Source organism: Tetrao urogallus (genome assembly GCF_951394365.1).
Source record: "Tetrao urogallus genome assembly, chromosome: 19".
Taxonomy (NCBI): Eukaryota; Metazoa; Chordata; class Aves; order Galliformes; family Phasianidae; genus Tetrao; species Tetrao urogallus.
In genome coordinates this window covers 8,858,227-8,872,259 of record NC_136832.1, presented here as the reverse complement: position 1 = coordinate 8,872,259, position 14,033 = coordinate 8,858,227, and the positions used below count along the sequence as shown (strand labels likewise).

At 58.5% G+C, this 14,033-nt stretch overlaps 1 protein-coding gene across 1 annotated transcript; it reads left to right on the top strand.

The window, feature by feature from the left end:
* Positions 1-2,343: 2,343 nt before the first annotated feature.
* Positions 2,344-12,603, top strand: LHX6 (LIM homeobox 6; the record flags this gene model as incomplete). The annotated part of the gene is made up of 10 exons (XM_079544845.1): positions 2,344-2,418; positions 2,908-3,048; positions 3,145-3,330; positions 3,407-3,528; positions 7,486-7,706; positions 9,777-9,877; positions 9,954-10,049; positions 10,821-10,995; positions 11,347-11,450; positions 12,583-12,603. The coding sequence occupies 10 exons, from the start codon at positions 2,344-2,346 to the stop codon at positions 12,601-12,603; spliced, it is 1,242 nt and encodes a 413-aa protein (XP_079400971.1).
* Positions 12,604-14,033: the final 1,430 nt, after the last annotated feature.

Here is a 14,033-nt window from a genome sequence, read left to right as displayed (position 1 = left end):
CTTCTCCCTAAATGTTCATTGCAGAGCTGAAAGATCTGAGGAAGGGCCGCCCTGGCAGCGTTTCCTCCTTTGTGATGTGGGACATTGGGAATGCGTGCACTCAGGTGCAGTCTGTACTGATGGTACTGCAGTCTGCTTTCTCACGTCCTTTCAGTGGTGAGCCTGTAGCTAGCCTGTCACTCTGGAGTTGCTTCTCCAAACTGGTAAGCAGGAGCAAGAAAGTGATTTTTGAACAGCCCACTTCTGAGCACAGGTGCTGCTCACTCGTACAGCAGTCAGGTTTGTGTTCCTGAAGCAGCTTTTTGAACACCTGCCTTCGAGTGCAGAACATGCTTCCTGCTCCCAAACAGCCCCCAGAATGAAGCTGTGCATGTGTATGGTGGATAGATCGAAAGCCTGAGCTGCTGAGAAGTAGGTCTTGTACTGTTAGATACTTGCTTGCTAATTTTCTTTGGGTACCTGAGTAAAAAGAAAGTACGGTTTGGAGTTTGTCCCCCCGTGACTGTCAGTAACACCCATTTGCACTCCTCTGTGAGCAGCCTGTGTTTTGTTCCTACATGTGCTACCCCTTGTAGTCCTCAGGATGCGCATCTGCATTATTTCAAACCATTTCTGTTTCTAATAGGAATTTAGAAAATGCCTAAATTCAGAAGGTGAGGCGTGTGGTGTCATTCCCTTCAGACTCATATTTTGATATTTATTTGTATTTAAATTAAACTTGTTGAAATTCTTAAGGCTCTAAATAAACATTTAAAATGCATGTTTTCCTCCAGGGAAGTGAGGGTGGTACGCAGGAAGTGAGGGTGGTAAATGCTTGGCACCAACCGAAGCCCACTGATACCATTCTGTGTACAATAGCTGCAGTCAGTTTTTTTTTCTGCACTGCCCCGTCGGTAACAGAAGTGCGTTGTGCGGCGTTGGGCCGCGGCAGACCTGGGGGAGCACGACTGCAGGGCCGTGCCTGCCGCCCGCCCGGGCAGCGCTCCCACTGCGTGCACTGCCTGGGAATGGCACAGCAGCACAGCAGAGCCGGGCCGTTCCTGACACCGCGTGCGGGAGCAGGTAAATGCTCGGTGACGCTTCTATACACAACGCTTGGGCTCTATCAGCCATCTTAACATCGCTCTGAGAAGCACCTGAAGGGATTGCAGGGCAGAGCGGGGCTCACGGCTGCTGCACAGCCCTCACCTCCTGTCTGGCTTTCTTTGGTTCCGCTCTATTCCCGGCAAGGTGGGGAACCGAGGGGATCGTTCACCGTGCCTGTCGTGCAGGTTGTTCCTCGATATTTCAGTTTTCCTGCCCCATCGCTCAGGGCTGACGTGGAGTCGTGCCTTCACCTGAAGGAACGTTTCCACGCGGTTCAGTCGCTCGCGGATGGAGCTGCTCTGTCCCCGTGCCCTGCTTTGGTGGGAGGGAGGGCGTGCTTTCCCCGAGCAGCGCACGGTCACGGCCCTGATGCGGGCAGCGAAGAAACTCGGGCTGCAGCCTCCGCCGCTCCGACGGGGCAGCACGAGCCGGGCAGCGCTGCGCCTCAGCCCCTCCCGTCCGCGCTGCGCCCCTCGCACACCGGCGTGGTTCTCGTAGCACGGAGGGCCGCCGGCCTTTCTACGTCCGCAGGAGCCGCTCCGCGTTCCCGGTGGAGCTGCGGGAGCGGTTTGAGCCGCGCGGTGGGGCGGGGGACGCTGCCGGGCCTCGGCTCGGCTTTCCGGGGCTCTGCTCGGGCTTTCTTAGAACCTCAGCGTTTCAACCTAATGTCTCGTATTTATTCTAAAATGGCTTTCATCTGATTTCCCCCTCGGTTAACAATTTAGCTGTCAGAATCAATAACCGCGAGGATCCATCCCCGGCCGCCATCAGCTCACGTTACCGTCCTACAATTACTTCATGGTGGAACCGCTGCTGGGGCTTTGCCGGGGAATTATCAGGTTACTAATGAAGCCCGGGCAGCGGCGGGCGGCGCGACACCGCGGCGGTGGGTGCGATCCCCCGGCCCCGCCGGGCTCCGTGCTCAGCGCGGGGCTCCCGGGGCCGCGCCCGGCGGCGCTGCCCGAGCCCGGGCCCCGTCCGTGCGCTCCGTCGGGGCCGGGAGGGGGCACCGGGCCCCCGCCCCTACGCCGCGCCCGCGGGCGGTGCCGCGGCCACCGCAGGTAGCGGGGCCCGGCGGGGCGGGCGGCCCCCGGGGCGCGGCGGGGGGGCGCCGCTTCCTGCCCGGCCCGCGGCCGCCCCCGGCGGGGGAGCGGGGCCGGCGCGGCTCCCCGCCCTTCCTGCCGCGGCCCCGGGACGCGCCGCCCGCGGGCACGGAGCGCGGCGGCGGCGGCGGGCGGAGCGGGGCGCGCCCGCCCCATGCTCCGGAGCCATGAGGGCGGGCAGCCCCGGGGCCCCGGCCGCCGCGCCCCGGCCGGCACCGAGGCGGACAAGGTGAGCGCCGTCGGGGCCGGGCGCGGGGCCGCGGGGCGGTGCGGGGCGGTGCGGGCCGGGCCGGGCCCGGGGGTCGCTCGCCGCCTCCCGCGCCGAAGGGGAGGATTTCGCATCCCGGCGCTTTCTGGGGCGTTTCGCGCTCGGCGGAGGGAGAGGGGGAAGAATTTCGATTTTTAATTACTACCATTAAAAAAATCAAATTTGCAATTCTTTGGGTGGCCTGATGGATTCCCTGATTGACAGCCGGAATTGACACTCTGGGTACCTCTTATCTCGGGCATTTACGGCAATTTCTAATTGCAGGTAGTTTGTGGGTTTTTTTCAGCGCTTTGGCTCGCATGGGAACCGAGCGATTACTTCAAGAGGCCCGGGTTAAGTGCAGGCAGGGAGAGAATTCAATCCACATTCAAATTGCTTCATTAAAGAGACGCAGCTTTTGTTGCAAAGGATTTAAATGGCCACTAGAAAGTTCTTATTTATTGTTTTGAGGCGGTTTATATAGGGTGCCCCGCGCTCGCCCGGCGCATGGAACCGCAGCCGCCCTCTCCCGCTCTCTCCCGCAAGGTGATGCCGCCGGAGCCGCTGCCCAAAGCGACCGCCCGCTGCCTCGACCCGCACGGCCGCGCCATGGTAAGCGGTGCGGGATGCGGGGTCGGGACGCGGCGGGGATCGCGTCGGGAGCGTTGGGGCCGCGGCTGACGGATACCCGCGGGGCTGTGCCCGCAGTCGCAGCCCGACGGGGAGCCGCTGCCCGCAGCGCTGGAGAAGGAGGACGCCCGCTCGGCGCCCAGCACCCCCTCCACGCCGTCCGTCTGCTCCCCGCCGTCCTCCTCCTCCTCCTCCACGCCGTCGGCCGGCAAGAACGTGTGCTCCAGCTGCGGGCTGGAGATCCTCGACCGGTACCTGCTGAAGGTGAGCGCGGGGCGGCGGGGGCGGTGGGGCGGCTGCGGATGGCCCTGGGTCTCAGCCTCTGTCCGCTCCGCCGCAGGTGAACAACCTCATCTGGCACGTCCGCTGCCTCGAGTGCTCCGTGTGCCGGACCTCGCTGCGGCAGCAGCACAGCTGCTACATCAAGAACAAGGAGATCTTCTGCAAGATGGACTACTTCAGGTAGGAGCCGGGCCGGGGGGGTGCGCGGCGTCCCTGGCCGGTCCCTGCGGGAAACGGCTGCGAAGCTGCCGGGCCGCAAAGCTGCTGCTCGGGGCGGCGCGGGGTTGCGGGAGGAACGGAGCCGGGGGCGGCCGCGGCCCCGCCCGGGGATCCTTCCCCGCCTCCCGCTGCGGTGCGGGACCGCGGTGAGGGGGAACCGGTGCGGGGCATTGTCCTGGACGGTACGGCCCGGCTTTTAGAAGCGTCCCCGGCCGTCTGCGGGGCCGAATGATTTCTAAAACCGTTTTGATGCCGGCTAGCACCAAAAAAAGCCGAAGTGTCGTTGGTGTCAGAAAGGTACAGAACCGAAACAATTCCCGGCCTCGCGGAGCCCTCGGGCGGGTGTGCGGCGGAGCCGGGGGCCGCCGGGCAGGGACGCACCGCGGGGTTCGGAGCCGCGGCCCCGCGGTCGGCGTTCCGCAGTCGGGCCGCAGCCCGGTGATCGCCTCTGGGTGATAACCTCCCACCGCGCGTTCTTCCAGAAACTGAGGCGCGAGGGGTGGAGGAATCCCCAACTCTTCGCTGGGGCTCCATTCGCCCCACAGCCCTCAGCGCCGGCGCTTCCCGTCCCGGCGCGGTGCGGGAATGCCGGGAGGGAGGGAGAGCCGCGGGCAGGAGATGCTCAGCCCTGCGGGGTTGCGCTGCGGGACGGAGCGGGTGGCAGCTGTGCTGCGAGGGAGCGCGCTGCTGAATTCCGCAATGTTTTGTTTTTAAACTATTATTTGTTTTTGCTATTATTGTTGTTATTATTGTTTTTATTATTTACGGTGAGGCTGTCCCGTGCTCGTCCGTCCCGGTGCCGCCGTCGTGTGCGCACCGCCGGCTCCGGAGTCCGCTGGAATCCCCCCGGCACCCACGGACGTTTGGGGAACTGTGAGGTGCCGCTTCGCTGCTTCGGAGCGCTTTCAGCGTTTCCATTAATTAATAATCGTTTTGATTTCATTAATATTTTGAAAGGATGGACGTTTTCAAAGACGGCTTTAAAGCAGCGAACCGAATCTCGAAATTGGCTATGGGCAAATGCGGGGAACGAGATCTGCCCCCAAAGAACCGTCTGTGCCGGGAACGGCGGTGCGCAGCGCGGGGCCGCAGCGGAGCGCGGAGGTGGGCACGGCGGGCCGGTGCCGCTGGGGGGGAGCTCCGCACCCGCGCCCCGCCTTTGGCTGTAGCACAGAATGATTTCGTTTTTGTGTGTGTGTGTGTGCGGGAAACGATGCGGCGCGGAGCCGGGCGGAGCGGAGCCGATCCGATCCGTGCTGCCGCCGCCGTCGGTTCCCGGTGCTGGCGGGTCGGGCCGGGCTCCAGGAGCGCCGCGATCAGGAGCCGCAATGCGGGGGTCGCGGGTCGGGGCCGCCGGCGGTCGGGCTGCAGCCTCGGGCGAACCCCACCCGGGTTCCTCTCCGAGACGGCGCCGATCTTCTCAGGACTGCCCTGCAGATCCCCAGACAGCAGGGACGCAGCGCTTGGCAAAGCGCAAATTTGACTGTTTAGACTTGTTATGATTATTATTATTTTATTTTTCTTTTGTTCTTCTTTCTATCTTTCTATCTTTCTTTGTATTGCTGCGTATGAAATGTATTTTTTAACAGCGGAGCAGACAGCCCCGCTGCCAGTTCCCGGGGTGGATGCAGCCATGCGGGGATCGCTGCCCGGTGCCAATGCCGAGGGACAGCGCGGGGCCACCCGCGGGCGCTGCCCCGTGCCCCCTCCTGCTCCCGGCCCTTCCCTGCACGTGTGAAGCTGTGTAAGTGCTGGCTCTGCGGCAGTTCCACGGCCTCGTGCATTTTTGAGCAAGCGTTGCTGTTTCCTGTGTCTTGTCAAATAATTGCATTTGGCATCCAGGGCTCCAGTGCTTTGAGGAGAACCAAATTAAAACTGGAGCTCGTGGAGCTCCGTTGGAGGAACACAGTGTTCCCAGGCGATGCGAGGGCTGCTTGTGGCCAAACTCCCACGGCTGCAGAGAGCCGGGTCCTGGTGTGCTCCTGGTGTGACCCTGGGATGCCGCACCGTGCTGGGCTGCCCAGGGCACAGACAGCGTGAGTGGACAGCAGCCCAGCGTGCATCCCTGTGGGTTGGAACAGCAAGGGCCCGCAGGTGGGCTGGTGGCAGTGTGACCTGTGCCACCACTCTCCTCTGTGCTGCAGGGTGGTGCTCCAGCCTGGGCACAGCAGTGGCTCGGCGTGGAGATGGGCTTGCTTTGGTCTTCTGCATCGCTCTGTGTGATCTCTGGGAGCTGCTGCTGCTGGGACTGCATTAGGGTCTTCTTATGGAGCTCACCAGGAGGGGATGGGGATTTTGGGGCTGTGGATGGCCCTGGGTAGGCCACCTTGACCTCATATGCAGGAGTGGGTGCCAGGGCTGGGAATTGTGGCACCGGGTGCCTTCCTGTGCCCCAGGCACTGCAACCCTCCCTGAGGTGGTGGAATGGGGTGATTCCTCCTTGGAAATGCCTGATGCTGCTTTCTGTCTCCTGTCACGGAGAGCTGGCAGTGCCTGCTCATCCAGCCCCAAACCCTGCGAGGGGCCAGGGCTGGTGGCGATGCCTGGGCTGTGAATTCAAGCTTTGCCAACAGGGATACCAGTTGGGCTGCATCCTGCTGCAGCGTGGCTCCGTCCTCGGCCCCGTCCTTGTCCCCTCACTGCCAGGCGGGCAGCAGGAGCCCCACGGACCACCCCTGTGCCCTGCAGCTGCTGATTGCGCGGGGCTCACGGGGCTCTCACTGCCCAGCATCAGGAGCAGCTCGGTGCATTGCAGGGTCTCATTTCTGAGCCATCCTCTCCAGTAGCAGCGCGGGCCGTGCCTGTCCCAGCACACTGCGTTGCCCGCTCGGAGCAGGGAGTGATGGAAGTGGGGAGAGGCGACTACCACGTGTCGTTAGTTCCTCTGAGCCTGCCCCCTTGACTGAGAGCGTTCTGCAAATACGACTGTTTATACAGCGCATTGTTCAAAGTAATTCGACTTACAGGAACGATTTCTACTTCTAAATAAAAAATTAATACAGTTCTTTTGTTTGTGCGTTTATATAAGTGAGCTGGCACAAAGTCAGTTTACAATGTTCCCATCTGAAGTAAATTAGCGAAGTCTCTTAGCTAAGTCTCTGTATAATTTCAGCTCAGAAATGTCCTCTTTAAGCAGCTTTTTTTTGTTGGTCCAGGTTTTGGGGTTGATTTTTTTTTTTTTTTAATTTTTTTTTTTTTTTGGTCAGCGATGGTCAGGCTGAAAAATTTAAACCTTTCTCTTCCTCAGCGGCTGAGATCAGGGCTGTGTCAGGGCCAGCATCAGCTCTGCGGTGCTGGAGGAGATGCTCGCCTCCCCCCACTGCTTGCTGCTTGGTGTGTTTATTTATTTTAGCAGTCATAAAACTCGAACTGAGCACCCACCCGTGTTAGCAGAAGCTGAGGCTGGCTGTGCCCGGGCAGCTGCTGGCAGTGCGGTGCTGAGATGCTGAGGCAAAGCCGCTGGTGTGCGGGGATGGGGCAGCATCGGCACCTCCTCATTCCGCCGCAATAGTTCCCAGCATAAATAAACCCGAGCACAATCATCATCTTCTCACTGCGAGGAGACCTCCTTGTAGGAGAAAAGAGCAGATGCATACGTTTGTATGTGTTAGGAGAAAACACATGTTTTGATTTATTGCAGTAGGGGAAAAATGGCTCTAACAGAATTTCCATCTGAGTGTCACACCGCCTGTTATCAAAATAAAAAGCCCGTGAACTTGGAGGCTGATTCACTGCACTGCGTGACCTCAGCGCTTGCTCACACAGCTCGGCCCTCGGCTGCACCCTGTGCTGGAGATCCCTGCCTGCGAGCAGCTCCGGGGCGTTCTCACTGCCACCCTTTCTCCGTGTGGGCTTAGGGGGCTCGGGGGGGTTCAGGCTCTGCTGCCCACCCTCACGCTGTGTCTTCTCCTCCTGCAGCCGTTTTGGTACCAAGTGCGCCCGCTGCGGCCGGCAGATCTACGCCAGTGATTGGGTGCGGCGGGCGCGCGGCAATGCCTACCACCTGGCCTGCTTCGCCTGCTTCTCCTGCAAGAGGCAGCTCTCCACGGGCGAGGAGTTCGGCTTGGTGGAGGAGAAGGTGCTGTGCCGGATCCACTATGACACCATGATAGAGAACCTCAAGCGAGCAGCAGAAAATGGTACGTGGCCACAACACCGCCCTTGGCCCAGGTACTGCGCGGGGATATCGCCACCCATGGCGAGGGGCCAGGGCTGTTTCCATGCGTGGAGAGCGGGATGGAGCCTGCAGAGCAGCTGCTCCTGCGCTGGCCATGCAAGGGTCCCGCGGCAGAGCCGTGTGCTGAGGGCAGTGCTGAGCACGGCCCCGGCCCTGCTTCCGCTGCACCGCTGTGCCTCACTGCCACATGTGGAGGGTCAGAAAGCCGTGGGGATTTGGAGGCTGCGAGTCATAAATCTAGAAGGTGGGAAACCTGGCGGGTGTACAAACCCTTCCCATCATTTTCCACTGGCCCTGCCCGCCCAGGGATGCGCTGCAAGTGGCTTTCACATTCCAAACTGCATCCCACTGCTGCCGGTGCCATGAGGTCATGCAGTGTCATGGCTGCAGGGCAGTGGCTGAGTGGTGCTCAGAACAAAGTGGCTCTGGAGGGTTTGTGAGGCCATGCCATATCATGTTATCACTGGGCTGGGCCAGAGTGGAACCTGCCCCACATTCTCAGGCTGTGGCTGGCTATGTGGCGACAGGAGCAGGGCTGCAGAGGGCCTGCCTGCCTCTCTGGTGCTTGGCTGGATTGCAGGGACACTGCCCACGGAGATACTGTGCAGCTGCAGAAATGCTGAGGGAAGTGCCCAGGGACCCTCTGCACTGGGAGTGCAGCTCCTGCCTGTGTGCCACTCAGTAGAGCTTCACGGGTGTGGGGAGGCCAATGCCACGTCCCAGCCTGTGCAGCATGTGGAAGTGATTAACAACCTGACATGAAAATAATCAGTGTTTCTGTTTACAGCATTTGGGTAAGAGGATGGAAACAGTGTGCCCTGTTGGGCTGGGAGGCTCCAATGGCTGGCTGGTTTGAAGGGCATAGGGCATGGAAGGAGGGGCCGTGGGTCTGGGAGGAGTGTGGGGCTGCGGGGCTGCAGCTGTGGTCATGGCTGGGCCTGTCTGTGAGATCCTTCAGTGCCCTGGCTCTGCCCAAGGGCTGGGATTTGTGTTGCAGAAGGGGCTGTGGTAGTGTCAGGACAGGGGCTGAGTGTCCCCAGGCAGGTGCCCACCTCCTCATGCCCTTTAGTTGGAGGAGGGGTTGGGAAGGCTCTGGGGAGCTGCACTGCTGCAGAGTTAAAGGGCCACGCGTTTTTCCCCCTCCAGTAATTACCCAGCAATTTCTTCTGCACATGAGGTTTTACACACAAGAAAAATAAACAGATGTTGCTGAAGTCAGAGTCCCATTCATCATCCTAAAAGAACAAGTCAAACTATATGAGAAAGTCCTTCAACTCCAGCCAAGACAATCACAACCCTGTCCAGCTTGCAGAGCAAACACCGTGCTGTGCAGGCGCATCCTGGGAGCGGGGCGAGCGCCAGCCCCATGCATGCACCCTCCCTCATCCATCACTCCTCTGGGCAGTGCATGGGCTTCACTGCAGACCCCAGTATGGGGTGGGGGCCCTGGTCCTGGCCCTGGCCTTGGCCTCTCCCCCAGTGGCTCCATGGCTGCATGAGCACAGTCAGGCTTGCCTCAGCACATCTCTCTGCAGAAAGGCTGCTGCCCTGGGCTGTGGTACCGCAGGGAAGGAGCTGCTTCTGCTGTTGCTGCCTCAGGGCCCAGGAGGAGGTCAGGGAGGTTTGGGGCCAGGGAAAAGAGCAAGGAGCCTGTTGAAATGATACAGGTGATGGAGGCAACGGGGATGTGACGTGGTGTGGGTCCTGGTGTGCCCAGCAGCAGGCAGGGCTCCTCTGGGCTGCTTGCTGGGGCATGTGGCCAAGTGGTGACCACGAGACTGGGCTGGCTCAATTGACCTCAGAATCCATCTTCCCACTTCCCTTTTCCCATCCATAATTCTCCACAGCTTCCACAACATTGCTGCTACTCAACTTTAAACCCATCAGGGTCAGCATTGCCCTTGGCGATGGAGAACTCAGTGGCCCCATGCAGCTCCAGACCAGCACTGCTACGCACACTGAGGGACGCTTGAGGCACACGGCTGTTGTTCAGCTCCTTGCACTGAACTCAAACTGGGTTTCTCTTTCGCAGGCAATGGGATCACACTGGAGGGGGCCGTGCCCTCAGAGCAGGACAGCCAGCCAAAGCCAGCCAAAAGGGCCCGCACCTCCTTCACCGCTGAGCAGCTGCAGGTAGCGGGGCTGGGCTGGGGGCGGGAAGGGCTGCGGTGTCAGCTGCAAGCTGACTCCTCTCCTTGCCACCCGCCAGGTCATGCAGGCACAGTTTGCTCAGGACAACAACCCCGATGCACAAACTCTTCAGAAACTCGCAGACATGACGGGGCTGAGTCGGAGAGTCATTCAGGTGAGGGATGGCCGTGGGCGAGCATGCAGGATGTAGTGCATGGGATGCAGGCATGGGATACAGGTGGATGCGGTGTGTGGGATGCAGGGTATTGGGATGCAGGTGTGGGATATGGGGTGTGGGATGAAGGCAAAGTGTGGGCATCATCCAGCATTCTTCTACCAAAGACATGTTTAACTTTCTAACGTGCAAAGACCTGGCTCAGGCCTCCGTTCTTGAGACTCTTCATTCAGCACGGGATCAAGTAGCCCACGTGCAGGGCGATTCTTTATGGGCTGTTTTTTGAAGGTGCTTTGAGCAGGAAGCGATTTGTCAAACGCTTGTGGCTGTTTCCTTGCTGTGGCCGTTGCGTGGCCTCAGGGCACTGCTCCGTGCTGTGACTCGTGGAAGGATCTTGCTCCCAGTTTTCCTAAAGAAATTAAAGCTTAAGAAAGAAAACACCACACTGGCATGGAAAAACCTCCACTCATGTTTTAGTTCTAGGGCGTAACCCCAAACCATTGCTTTAATTAACAGCAGTGAGGCACAGTCGTGGCTGCCGGTGGGACGGAGCAGGGCTGTCTCCTGCAGCACCGGCATTTCTCAGCTGCAGTGAAACGCTGTGGGACCAGCGGACGCTGTCGCGGTGTTTGTGTGGGCATTTCCACACGCGGTTCCTTTTGTGACTGCAGAGGTGGCTGTTGTGTCTGTGTGCGAGGCGATGGCTCCCCGTGTGTGAGCACAGCTCAGCCCGCTGCCCTCCTCCCTCAGTGTCCTCTGCTTTCGTTGCAGGTTTGGTTCCAGAACTGCCGAGCCCGCCATAAAAAACACACTCCCCAGCACACGGTGCCGCCCTCGGGGCCCCCCCCGCCCCGCATCCCCTCCTCCCTCACCGAGGACATCCACTATTCGCCCTTCAGCAGCCCGGAGAGGGCCCGCATGGTGACACTGCATGGATACATTGAGAGTGAGTGCGGGGCCGGGGGGGGGCACAGCTCGGCCCCACAGAGCTCCTCTCCTTGGCGTTACCGCCGCTGGCCTTTCTGTGTTTTCCACGGCGAGCAGCCCGCTCGCAGGCTGGCTGTTTCACACCGCCAGGCCATGATGGAGCGCCTGCGAGTGGTGTTATGGCAGAAGGGTGAGCGGGACGGAGCGCCTGGGCTCTGTGAGCCCACAAAGCTTCTCCTCACCCTCACCCCCCGCAGAGGGACAGGGCCCTGGCGAGCCCCAGCCTGGCGATGTCCCCTCAGAGCCCCCTGGCCAGGCCGCGCTGTGGGGCTGGCTGTGGGCACGGGGCTGAGGCCTTTCTCCTCCACAGGTCAGGTACAGTGTGGACAAGTGCACTGTAGACTTCCCTACACGGCTCCTCCAGTGCACCTCAAAGCAGACATGGAAGGACCGCTATCGAATAGGGGCGAGAAGGTAATGCTGGTCCTTGCTGCCGGTTTGGGGCCAACCTCCTCCTGTAGCAGCAGCTTTTGTGTCCTGTCAGTGCCACCGCTGGCTCTTGTGGGCAGCACTCTGTGATCTGGCAACCTCCAGCTCTTGGCTGTATTTCCTTCATTTTGGTGGCCTTAGAATGACTGCCGGTAAATGGCACCACTGCGTTCTGCACTGAATGCCCCGCAATGTCGCGGTGTGCTGAGATGCCCTGGGGTCTCGCGACCTCCTGCCTGAGCTCCTCTGTGCCGAGTTCTCCCTTCCCCCAGTGCTGCTGGCTCTCTGTCTGCACAGCTTTCCATGAGTTAACAGGAAAGGTTCATTTCTTGGGAATTCCAGAATTGCTCAAAAAATAACAACTGGCTGTTACTGTATCATGAATTGGAATGTTATTTCACAACGTCTCGCTAAGAAACATGCATTGATATTTTGCTGTTGAGCCCCTCAGCATCTGTCCATTCTTACATAGTGCTCATCTGGGGGCAAGGCTTCTGAACTGTTGCATATGTGCTTGGGATCTCAATTTAAGTGGTTTCATTTTGAGCAAATGCTGAGCCTTTGGCATCATTTTAGCTTTCATCTTTTAGAAGTTCTCAGCATCTCTTTCTGTTTAGTTCAACAACCAGAGATTATTGAGCTCTGTTTTGACAAGCAGAGGCAGGGGCACAGCAAGGTTACTGCTTGGTCAGAGTGCTATCATTTTATCATGACTTTATCACCACAGAAACTGCGGAGTTTTCAGAAATGTTATGTAGTTCTGATGCTGTCATTCAAAGAGACTCTGCAGCAGCAGCTAGCTCCTGTGACTTAAATGCTATTGCTTGCTTGCAGATGTTGCAGGACTGGGTTCTCAGGACATAGAGCTGCCTTCCAAATTCCTTTTCCAAACAAGTCCTTCCATGGTGAATTCCAGAAACCTGTGTTCCCTGCAGGCTCTGTTCTAGGAGCAGGACTGGGGACAACAATGGCTCAGAAGAGCTTGTCCCTCAGTGAAGGTGGCTGCCCTGCTTCAGCTGGGTGCGTGCTGCCTGGCTGCTCCCTGAGATCCCATTTCTGCCGTGAGGGCCGCTTGTCTCTGGAAGCAGCTAACGCTTGGTTCCTGTTTCTCCCCCAGGTCATCCTCTTTCAGTACTGACTCCGCAAGCTCTTCCTCGCCTGCCCATGGCGCTCCCAGCACCACTGCCCCTCAGTCGCTGAAACGCAGTGTCCAGCCCAAGGCAACTGTTCTCAGTCATGCAGGAGAAACTCAGATTCGGCATTCTCGGTTATTCCCATTGACCAGCATCTAACATCCACTCTTATTTCTCCAGCAACACTCTGTGTATGTGTGTGTCAAGTGCAGAGTTGCATTTTTCACTTGTTTCTTGTGGACTTGTAGAATGACAGTGAGTCTCTCCAAGACAATGCCAGACACAGCCCAAATGAGTGACTGCTGTGCTTACAAACCTTGCTCCCAAGCCGTGGGCACATGAACACATCAGTACATGCTGAGTCACGGGGGGTTGGATGATCACCCACGAATATAAAGAAAGGAGGAATTTACACAGTTTGGCCTGATTCTCTTTTTGCACCAGTGAAGCACTGTTGGTTCCCGGACATCCCTCCTCATTTACACTTGCATGTGTGAGACTTGAAATGGGCTCTGGCTCAGCAACTCAGAGTACACGGAGGACTCCTGAGCCAAAGTCACAGGTAGCTGTGACTCCACTAAGTGGAAAACACGATGCCAGCTGGAAATAGGCAGTTTTTCTTCCTTCTCAAAGTGCTTTAGAATCACATGCCCTTTGATCACTCTGTAAGGTAAGTAAATCTTAGTGTTCCCCCCATTTTATAGGAGGGGATATGGAGATATCCTGAACTGAAAGGAGTGGTAGGGTTGGTCGGTGGCAGAGCCAGGCTTGGCACTCTGAAGGTTTTAATTGCTGACTTATTCTCAGAGCACCGACTGTCTCTCCTCTCACAGCCATTTGCCAAATCTTTTTATTATTATTATTCTTGTTCCTTATTAACAAGCTACTTTGTTTCCTTTAAGTCATGTTGGATGATGAATGGGTGACTTGGGAATGTACCTACACCAAACTCTTAGATGCTCCATACACTGGGACTGAGAAATCCTTAAGGGAAGCTCACCAGTAGATGTGTAGAAGTGACTCGCTCTGGCGTGGACCCCAGGAGAGGGGCCCAGCTCTGGGCTCAGTGAGTGAGAAGAGCAGGGAGGGACCGGGGAGCAGCCAGGGAAGTTCTGCCAGCAGTGAGGCCGGCAGGCAGCGAGGCAATGCGTGTTCCTCCATCTGGCAGCACCTGCTCACCCCTATCCCTTACCAGAGCAAGGCAGCTGCTCCTGCCAGGTCCCTGGATGAGGCACAGTCCTGACCGGTTGTGCACGGAGGAGCAGGCGTGTGGGGCTCACCCTTGGGGCAGTCTCATGGCAACAACAAAGGAAGTACTCGGCCGTCTGGCCGCAGATCAGGAAAAAAGCTCTGAAATGATACTTCATTGATGGTAATAACAAAAAGTAAACAGCTAGCATTTGCCAGCCCTTCTCAGCTTGCACTGAGCCAAGAG